General features: G+C 41.8%; 1 protein-coding gene across 2 annotated transcripts; it reads right to left on the bottom strand.

Moving 5' to 3' along the window:
- Positions 1-8,099: 8,099 nt before the first annotated feature.
- LOC117540459 (T-cell acute lymphocytic leukemia protein 1 homolog) lies at positions 8,100-11,197 on the bottom strand. 2 transcript variants are annotated; one of them, XM_034207172.1, is made up of 3 exons: positions 10,993-11,197; positions 10,225-10,283; positions 8,100-9,247 (listed from the first exon to the last, which is right to left on the bottom strand). In XM_034207172.1, exons 1-3 carry the CDS (start codon positions 11,019-11,021, stop codon positions 8,895-8,897), a joined length of 441 nt encoding a protein of 146 aa, XP_034063063.1. In that variant the 5' UTR covers positions 11,022-11,197; the 3' UTR covers positions 8,100-8,894. The 2 variants fall into 2 exon arrangements, with proteins under 2 accessions (XP_034063063.1, XP_034063054.1); XM_034207163.1 differs by having other exon boundaries at positions 10,225-10,286; positions 10,993-11,142.

An 11,197-nucleotide genomic window follows, 5' to 3' on the forward strand; every position in this document is an offset into this window, starting at 1 on the left:
AGCCGGCAAAAATCACAGACTGTGTGAACGTGAACATTAATAGAATATCAGCTCCATCTTCAGAGCAATCTGACTGTTATAACATTAGCGTTAAGAACACTTACCACATATCTACCACAACATAAGTAACCGGATCAGAGTAACATTAAGTAGGCCTACAGTCCGCGGCATATCACTTCATAATGTAGGCTATCATATATTTCCTTATCTGAGTCAGCTGAGCCGTATCTGGCCGTGCAACACTCACAGTGTCACATACTGTATGCAGAAGTATTATTTTAACACATTAAGTTGACGAAACACTCGAGACAAATGTAATTAAAGTCAGATCGTGTTTTAGACGGGGCAGTGATATCATAAACCTGTTAATGTACGCATTCAAACACTTGTTCTGTTCCCAGCTGTATTCACCTTGCAGGTGCAGCTCTGTGGCTTTTATCCAGGATAAAGTGTTTAAGTCATGGATGTTTAAAGTTTAACTTCTTCATATGTCTAGTATTAAAGTTCACTTTTCATTCAGGAAGTATGACGCGCTGCGGTGTCAGTACGCTTCTCCATGTTTGTGATTGGTCGAATGCTCCAAATACCACCCCTTTCATGTGAACGCGCACCTAACTAGATAGGACACGGCTGGCTTGAGCGATCCACTTGATAACCAGCGTCGTAGTACAGTTTAGCGAGAGCGCGTATGTTTTGGATTAGGCCAACCGGCTAACTCAAACATATCCAGGTTAGGTTGAACCAGCTTTGTAGTATAGGCCCCAGGTCTGTCTGTCTCTCACACACACACACACACACACACACAATGTGTTTTTTGAAATATTACAGTGCTTCATTGATGGATTATAAGGAGCAAAAGTGTCAAAGCCTGCCTTTGTCCTTCTTCTGTATAATGTTGCTTTAATAGACACACACTGTTACGTTCCCTCCAAATCTAGGGGTACGAAGGGGAGTAACAAAACAGAGAAATGACCAGGCACGAGAAAAAAGAGGAAACTGATCTCTGAAGCCACGAGCAGGTGTTTTAATGGACGAAAAGAACACGGGCTCACCAGCCAATTTGCACAGTAAACGAATGTACCAATGTATACAGGAACACAACTCTTAATAATTGATAAAACACAGGCCTCACACAGAGACATGCTGCACACATGCAGCCAGAGGAGAAGGAGAGAGACCACTGCAGCCTTCCTCAGGTCCTTTATGGAGGCCCTGATTGGGGATTGGGAGCACCTGGGGGAGAGGCTGCACCTGGAGACAATCAGGGAGAGAGAGAGACACACACAAAACCACACACACATAAGCACCAACTGCGGCACGTAACACCCCCCACCGGAGCAACACATGGAACTAGTGATGGCAAAATTAAGCTTTGAATGACGCATCGAACCACTTGGACAATTGTGTCGGAAATAGGTTCATTTCTCGAAGCTTCAGTTACAGCGACCTCTCCTGGCGAAGTGCAAGGCTGCAGTGGGTTTAACGTATCCTTGCACACACACACACACTAAAACTGAATATCATGTTCTATTTGCAATTAAAGATTGATAATTGTGTGTATTGGGTTATTGAGAAGAGACTAGAAAGTGCTAGACATGTTTTTGGGTGGAGAGGGCCTTTTATCAGTTATTAAAGTTGAAAAGCAATGATTAAAATACATCCATTCCGGGCTTTGAACCAGCTGCGTGGAGGACATCGCCGCATTCGGGCCGCCGGCTCGACCCACTGGGCTATCTACTGCTTGAAATATTGAACTGTTTTTATATTACTCATAATTGTCTTTTTGTTCACAACTTCTCCACATTTCGAAGTGTTTCCCGAGCCAGAACGACCTGGCTTCTTGCTGGCTTGCTCTATAATGATTCTACAATTCAAATGCAATACCATCAACAACTCAACAGCAACAACGCAAACTACGACAACAACCCACACATTGCGCATTGTTTAGAGCGGTCATAAAGTGTTGAAGCGCTCACATTTGAAACTGTTTCAACCTGTCACCTGTCAGAATCGAGACGAGGCAGTGCATTGAATCGCGTGAATGGACCGCGAACCAGTCAAGTGATTCATTCAGGAAATGAAGCAGTTGATGCTTCGGACGTCACATGTCACGTGATTTGAAGCAGTTGCTGCTTCGGACGTCATATGTCACGTGATTTGAAGCAAGCTTCGAAGCACTGCTTCTATGGAATAGGAAGTCCAGGGTTGAAGCTCCGTTCGAAGCTTCAGTGTCAAACTGCCATCACTACATGGAACACACACATCACTCACTGAACACAGATCCAAATCACTCTGAGCCAGGTCCACACCCACCGCTTCAGAGACAGGAACACCCACAGCACTGTCACAGACGGACGCAGAACTTAACTGCTACTCACCACTCTGTCGCATTGCAACTGGGTGCCGGCCTTTTGGCTTTTCCACAGACCGCTTGGAAGCTGCCACCTTCTTCTTCAGAGCTACACACTCTGCCACTAGATGACCAGGGTCAAGACAAAAGAAACACAATCTCTTTTTCTTGGGTCCTGGAAGAGAAACAGAATGAGCATGTTACGAGCCCTCCGGAAACCAACACGACGAGGAGAATTGCTCCGAGCCAAAACACCACTGTGTGATAGCACAATCCCTTCCTCACCCGCCATAGTGGCGGCCCGCTTTCGCTTCAAAGCTGCACAGTCTGCTATCAAATGACCTGGGTTATGACAAAAGAAACAAGGCTTTTCTGGCTTGGGACCTGATACTGGAAAACTGGCACGGGGAACGTATGTGTCACGAGCTCTATGGTAAAAATCTCGCTGAGGGGAATCACGCTCTTGATGAGGGGGATCACGCTGGGAAAAAACACTTTTACGTGTAAGTGCAAACTCGTCTGCTAGAGTGGCAGCCTGCTGAAGGGTAGATACTTTTCGCTCATTTAAATGAACTACAGTACGCTCTGGTACACAGTTTTTAAATTCCTCCAGCATCATTAGTTCACACATTGAGGTAATCAGCTTTACAAGCTCTACACCACCTATCAAAGAGGATTTTCTTCTCCCTCGCGAAGTCCACATAAGTCTGGCCAGAAATGTTCTTCAGGCCGCGGAAACGCTGCCTGTAGGCCTCAGGCACAAGCTCATATGCCCTGAGAAGAGCACCTTTCACTTTGTCATACACCATACAATCCTCGACAGAAAGAGAAGAGCAAGCCTCCTGAGCCTTGCCGACTAGCTTGCACTGTACAAGTATGGCCCACACATCTTCTGGCCAGCGCAGAGCAGCAGCAATGCGCTCAAATGCACCAAAGAAGGTCTCCACTTCTGACTCACGAAAGACAGGGACCAGCTGAATGTTCCTACCAACATCAAAAGCCGCAGCAGAACCTGACAATGGTTGTGTACCCGAAGAGGTATCAACTGAACCTGTCTGCAGCTCTAGCTGACGCATCCTGAAAGCTGTGTCTGCATAACTTTCTGATCTCCCCTCCTGAGCTGAAAATCTCGCTCACACTCCTCCTTCTCCCACTGTAGACGAGCTAACCTCACTTTCAACCTGGCATCTAATTTAGAACCAGTATGAGAGGACTCACTCCACACAAGGGAGGCCACAGTTAAATCACCTCACTCAACAACAGGCAAAATATCTGTGAGGCTAACATCGACTCTTTCAAATAACAAACTTCCCCAGATCCTGCCTACCACAAACTCACCTAACTATCTTCTGGAGCGTGCCGGGCTCGAGGCGACTTTAAAGGCAAACATCAGCGGCCGAAACCCTGAACCGCCTGCCCCCAACAGGGACTAAATCCCCACCCAGGATTACCCCGAAAATAGAAAAGGCAAAAATAATCTCTGTCCTGTTGTGTTTCCTGAAAGTGAAAACAAAGATATAACAATTACCACAAATAGGCCCAGAATTATTATTTAAAAAACTGCAGAGACACAAAATGACCACAAAGACACATAAACGACTACAGGACTCACAAAACAACAACACAATTAGGCTAACCAACTAACAGAACAATTTGACACATTTCCCGCTCTTATGTGCCCCTCCCCCACATGGATCACACCTGGCACACGCAATACTTGTTCAGTGTCTGTTCTTTGTATATTTACTGCAGTTCTTCATGTATACCAGTAGTCTGATACAATACTTACAGTTTGAAAGGGTGTTAAATGAAATTTGGTGATGATTAATGGTTTTTGTGTTAATGTAATAGCAGTTAAAACAGGACCGGTCAGATTTGACCGCGAACACCAAAGTAAGGGGGAAAACGAGGACAATAGGAGGGTTACAACAAATCCAATCTACTAAAGACAGATGAACGAGTTCCTGTTAATACCTGAAATCTGGTCTCTTCCTGGACCAGGTATTGTTAAATATTGAGGATGAAGAGGAGTAAGAACCATATACTGTATATAAGAAGAAGGAGAGGAGGTTTTTATCTCTATATTTTGTCAAAGAGGCAGAAAAACGTGTCAGGATTGTTTGTGTTTGTTTCTTTCTGAACGCAGCTTGACGAAGCAACGACTCGACTTTTAGAAGCTTTTATCTAATTTATAAAAGTTTCTAACATGTTGTCTTTGTCTTGATTTACGTTGAGGTATTCATCAAATGAGAAAGACTTGAATAAGAAACTGTTTTATTGTATGATTAGCAAGTCAAGCCTAGTTATTTACTTCTGTTAAAAATAGAGAATGTTTATATTTTAATTGTACTTTTAGTGCTTGTATGTTTGAAATGGGATAAGGACTGAAGTTACAGTATTTAAATAATATATAATATTTTATGGACAGAGATTTTTATCATGTTAAAAAACTGAGGCTTTAAATACTTCCAAATATTTGTTTTGTTACTGTTTTAATCTTTTTGGGGGGTCATAACTAGTCAGTAATTATGCTATAACTCAAATATTCATTATTTATTTTTTCACTAGCAGATTTGACCAACAGATGGCGCTATTTCACTGTAAAATGCTTCAAAACGGCATGTTGCTTCAGGGGCAGATTACTGATAATGAGTACTTGAAGTACCAAATGTAAAAGCATGTCGAATTAGTTGTTGTATTAATTGATAACAAATAATTGATGCAATGTTTCATATATATTTTACTTGATACTGGGGGTAGTCAAATATGTAATAATATGTTACATTACATGTCATTTGTTAGACGCTTTTATCCAAAGTGACTAACTGTGGACAATCCTCATGCAATTTGGGGTGAAGTGTTTTACCCAGGGACACGACATGCTGACTGCAGTGGGACTCGAACTTGCTATCCTCAGATCCGAAGTCCAGCACACTGAGCCACAGCCACCCCATATGTATATCATGTTTGTTAATCAATTAAACCTGTCAGATTAATGTAGTGATGTAAAAAGTAATAATTTCCCCTGAGATTTAAATCGAGGAGAATTAGCAGAGCGTTCAAATACTCCAGTGAAGTACAAGTACCTACAAAGTGTACAAAAGTGCAGGTTAAATGTAATCCTACAGTATTCAGGGGATAAAGTACACACTTCATTTATTGTGCATTATTAAGATTGTTTGTTGATCCTCCTGTGAGAGTCAGCAGGTGATGTTTTCCCACAGTTCAGTCTGCCAGAAGGGGGCGGGGCCTGTCACTGTAACAAGCCAATGATGAGTGGGCGTGGAGCCACGACTGATAAACATCTGAGCCAATCAGACAGTAACAGGTCCCAGAGGAGAGAGGGGGCGTGTTTCAATTAGTGTGTGTGTGTGTGTGTGTGTGTGTGTGTGTGTGTGTGTGTGTGTGTGTGTGTGTGATGGTGCTTCAGTCTCAGTTCCCACCTCTGTCTAGTTCTGCAGTGTTTTATTGTGTCTGTTTATCTGATCGGAGCATCTTTTCTGCTAAGTGACAACAGACAGAGAAGAGAAGTATTCAGGGCCTTTACTGCAGTACATTTACTGAAAGCACACATAGAAAATAGTTTTTATCTTTCTTTTAAATCCTTAGTTAGGTAAAAGTTTGTATCAGCAAACTATTCTATCAGTGTAACCCTAAATCTCCTGGAAACATCTACTGGACCTTTGAGGTACTTTTTTGAGTAGCCTACTATGGTAGCCTACATAGAGTCAGTGCACAGATTGTGTCACCTCGATAAAATTACAATCATGCAAGACAGTCATGAAGCTTTACAGAAGTGTAGCGATGAAAATGATGGCCAATTTCAAAAATGGGAGTGTTAGTGACACTTTATAAGAGACCACCTGGTAGGGTGGCCAACGAACCAAAACATTTCCATCAGGAGAAATGCGCTGCAGCTTCAGAAACAATGCCAAATATAAAAATAACAAATGTGCCAGAAGACATGCAAATGAAGAAACATCTGCACCAACTTGACAACACGTGCACAGCATTCAGAAAACATTCACCAACCTGACGAAACATGCGCAGCGTTGACTTAAAGTGCAAATAAATGAAATGCTAAAATAAACTCAAAACACAACGTAAACGGGGACACTAAAAGGTGACGCACACAGCTGGGAACGGAGCGCGTGTTGGCGTTCTGGGATTATAAAGTTGGCCAAATGTCTCTGTTGTTGGAGAGTATAGCTAAAATGTAGGTTTTATCGGCTTATTTGAAATGTGATCACTTCTTTCAGATAATATTTGTATCTGCTGCAAGCTAGCTAGCTGATGTAGCTAACCTAGTCATTTCAAATCAACAAGTGCTCCGGTCCAAGCTGTGTGCGTCACCTTTTAGTGTCCCCTGGTTTCTGTGTTTTTTTGGTATTTGGGGCTGCAGCGTGTTTCTCTAAAGGAAGTATTTTAGGCCTTTGTGTTTGCACCTGTCGGCCACTATAATAACCTCATCTGTGGTAATACAATTGACCGTAATTACCTCTGAGATGTAGAGGAGTTGAAGTATAAGGTAGAATACATTGAAAATACTCAAGTGAATGTGTTTAGTTACCTTTCACCTCTGCTGACACAACAGATCAGATAAAGGGAGACAATGACACGCTGTAGAAAGAGACAGAGGTGGGAACTGAGTCTGAAGCATCATCACACACACACACACACACACACACACACACACACACACACACTAATTGAAACACGCCCCCTCTCTCCTCTGGGACCTGTTACTGTCTGATTGGCTCAGATGTTTATCAGTCGTCGGCTCCACGCCCACTCATCATTGGCTTGTTACAGCGACAGGCCCCGCCCCCTCCTGGCAGACTGACTGTGGGAAAAATAACCCTCAATTAATAGGATGATTAGTTTATTGATTAATGGGGTAGTCTATAAAAGGATACGTCTTGAAATATTTTGATGTCAGTCCAAAATCCAAAATATCTAATTTCATTTGATACAAACATGGAAAAGCAGAACATCTCTATTTTTCAGAGGCTAAAATCTGCATTTTCAAATATTTAACACTAACCCAGAGGTGGAAGGAGTACTTAGAGCTTGTACTTGAGTAAAAGTAGAAGTACCAGAGTGTAGGAATACTCTGTTACAGTAAAAGTCCTGCATTCAAAATGTTCCTCAAGTAAAAGTAGGAAAGTATTCTCATCAAAATATAGTGAAAGTAGCGACAGTGAAAGTAGTCGTTGTGCAGATTGGTCCATTTCAGAATAATATATATGATATGTTTTATAATGATTGATCATGAAAGTGTTCTCAAAGCTGGTGAAGGTGCAGCTAGTCTGAATGGCTTTGTATACTGCAGGGTAGCTGGTGGATTTACTCCAGGTGGAACTAAAGTCTGATTTAACACTTGATTATATTTCACATCATTCCTCCAGATCTGTAAAGTAACTAAAGGGATTAAATACATGTAGTGGAGGGAAAGTACATGATTTACCTCTGACTTGTAGGGAGTAGAAGTACAAAGAAGTATACAAATGATATACTCAAGTAAAGTACCTCAATATTGTACTTAAGTACAGTACTTGAGTAAATGTACTTAGTTACTTTACACCTCTAAGTTTCTACTCGTGTTTCTTGGTGTCCAGCATTTTGTTTTTGAACCCTGCTTGTAAATATGGTATTTACCTCAATGTATTTTTTAAATAAACTAAGCGAATAAATGCATTATTATACATCAACAGGTATAACATATTCAAATAAATCACTGAAAGTGTCGTTTTTTATAAATATTTATTGATCTGTAACCTCACAGAAACATTTTGCATCGCAGATGAACAAACAGCACACATAACATATTTTACAAAAGTGTTAAAACAATAAAAGCACCAACAGTTCCTTCACAATAAAAGAAACTCAATCTGGTTACTGATTATTCTGCTTCTTCTTCTCTGACAGAAATAACACACATCACAGCATCTCGTTATAACAGAACACAATCTAATGAATGAATACTCCACTATGTGAATATCACACGCACTCTCAGTCCGATACAACAATGTGTTTCTAAAGGACTGCTCCACTGTTTTAATGAATACTTCATCCTCTTTGTTTCACCTCTCCAGGTCCATGGGCGAGAGTGCCCCCCCCCCCGCCCCCTCTCCCACATAGGAGCACGACACACTCAAATTATCACAAATATTATATTTTGAGTTAATTCTAGTTTGAATCATTTAGCATCCCTTTAGTCATTCTTCATCTATTTGTAGTCATGTCTCATAACCTTGTAGTCATGTTGTGTCTCTTGTTAGTCGTTTTGCAATAGTTTTCAGTCATGTTGCATTCACTTGTAGTTCTGCTGCATCCACTTTCAAAGGTTTTGCAGCAGTTTTCAGTCACACTCGTACTCTTTGTGGTCATTCTGTCTGTTTGCAGCTGTATGCAGTTCTTTGTAGAGATGTTCTGTCTCTTTGTAGTCATTTCAAGTCTCTTCCTCGATCACACGTTTCTTTGAGTGTCATTTTGCAGCGGGGGCCCCAGACACTTTCAGCCCCCGGCCCATTAAGACCCTTCATTACTCCATCCACGGCTGGAGGAACTGCAGAAGTCCTCCACAGTCCTGCTCGTCCATCAGACCGTCTCCACAGCTGGAGTTCGGAGACGACCCTTCTTCCTCCTCCTCGTCTTCCTCCTGATCCACGCTGCCCGAGCGGCCCCTGGTTGCCACGGTGACGCCGTCCTGCTCCGTCACCACCTGCTCCAGGAAGCCGATGTAGCGCAGGGCGAGGCGCAGGATCTCGTTCTTGCTGAGCTTCCTGTCGGGGGGGTGCGTCGGGATGAGGCTCCGCAGGTCGCTGAACGCTCCGTTAACGTTCTGCTGACGCCAACGCTCCCGACTGTTGGTGCTCACCTGACGGGGGAGAGAGTCTGAGGGGGAGAGAGGAGAGGGGTCAGCTGGAGGCAAGAGGTCTGAACAGGAACCATTTTTAGATTTTGATCATTATCATACGATCATATTGTCCCTTGCATGATGCACGATCAATAACAACAAAACTACAATGTTCAATCAATTCTGCTTTCTGTGATGATTACAATTATTAGTAGGTTTTAGTGTGTGTTGTCTTATTTTAATGTGTTTTCCAGATTGTGACGGGGTTCAATTCGTCCATTCGATACATGGCTTAGTCGGTTGTTTAAGCTCCAAAAAAACTTTAATAACAGCAGCAACAAAAAATATACGAAACAGCATACCTTAAACAAACAAAATAAAAGACAAAAACAGGCCGTCCATCACTCATTCAGAGTAAACGTGTTCTGCCTTCTCTGCCACAAACCCCCGAACACGTCCCAGCTGTTGCCTTCACTGCAACATTCTTCAGAGTGACACAGTCCCCCCACAACAAGGAACCAACACCGTCCCTTTTGAACCCGTGGCCCCTCCCACAGGCTCACCGTCAACAGGTGACACAATCAACTCAAAACCACATTTCAACATAAAAATCCGACCCAAACATAAACAGGTTAACCACCTCTTAACACAATCATTCCCCATAATTAACTAAAGTAAAATAAATAAGAAATTGCATGGTTCATTTGACGGAAGAGAGCAGGAAATGTTTGGTGTGTGTGTGGTGTGTATGTGTGTGTCGGCTGTCAGTGGCGGAGTCAGTCACTCTGTGACCCGCTCCGTCACACAGATGAATGTATTTACGCATCTTTTCAGGTATACTCTGCGGACATTGAAATATCAATTCCTTATTTTTACAATATATTTATTTAAGGTCAATGTTTGTGGTCGTATTTCCATCGGTCTTATTGTTTTGTTATTTTTTTTAAGTAGTGTACAATGGATAAATTAACTTTGATATCAAATCTAATACGATGTGTTCTGGCTGTAAACTCACCGGGACTGATCTTGTATGAAGTCGTCCTTTGTTTCATCTTGATGCTTTGATCTGGATCACTGCTGAGAGAAACACAGAGATAGATTTTATAGTTAGAAACACACTTTAAAACACATGAGTTTGTCAAAGATATCGATGTCATGTTGTTTAAAGCAAATCATATATAGTGACTGCTTCCTGTCTTCCATAGAAAGGTCAAAGGTCAGAGAGAATAAAACTGTACTGACAGGTTAACACAATCATGTTTTGTTGAGTATTTTACAGAGACTAACTTCAGTGTATTCATTTGATATTTCCTAATGGTCTTAATCGACATGAAGGATCCCAGCACAATGCATATTGTCTTTACTGTGAACTCGTGTACATCCTCCTATTCATTTGTACATCCTGCACAAAACTACATTATATATTTTACATATGTGATTGTACTTTTGTATATTGTCTCTATTCTATATTTATGATTTTTTTAACTTTTGCAGTAGGCTACTTGCATGCATTTTATGTATGTATTTGTTATTAATGTGTATTGGTTATCATGCTATAAACACCAAAAGCAAACCTACTACTGCCTGATTCAATTCGAATTTGTTGTTGTAATTATACTGAGTTCAGAGTGGGCTACAGTAATACAAGTTTTCAGTGTAAACTAAACATATATAAAGATATACATACCACAACCTTAGTCAAATAATAAGCAACCTAGTTTTTAAAACAGGCATAACAAACAAACAAACAATTCACGTTAAAAACAAGTATTTTCTGTCTCACCTGTTGGAGGTGTGGAAGTCTCGTCTCATCAGCGGAGGTCTCAGCTGGTTGATCCGGGTTTGGCGCTGTGTTTCCGGGGCAGCAGTCAGTCGGTTGTCCGGTGTCTCTCTGGAGCTTCAGGTTCCTTCTGTCTCCTCTCGTCTCCTCCTCATCTGTTTTATACTCAGTGTCCCGCGTGCTTCTCTGCGTGTCGTGATACGTCGTT

Source organism: Gymnodraco acuticeps, unplaced genomic scaffold (genome assembly GCF_902827175.1).
Source record: "Gymnodraco acuticeps unplaced genomic scaffold, fGymAcu1.1, whole genome shotgun sequence".
NCBI classification, from domain to species: Eukaryota; Metazoa; Chordata; class Actinopteri; order Perciformes; family Bathydraconidae; genus Gymnodraco; species Gymnodraco acuticeps.

Coding starts and splice junctions, on each gene's coding strand:
- LOC117540459 (XM_034207163.1), bottom strand. CDS start 11,021: ATGAGACGAGACTTCCACACCTCCAACAG. Junction 10,287..10,992: donor GACTTCCACACCTCCAACAG/GTGAGACAGAAA, acceptor TGTTTCTCTCAG/CAGTGATCCAGATCAAAGCA. Junction 9,248..10,224: donor TTCATACAAGATCAGTCCCG/GTGAGTTTACAG, acceptor TCTCCCCCTCAG/ACTCTCTCCCCCGTCAGGTG.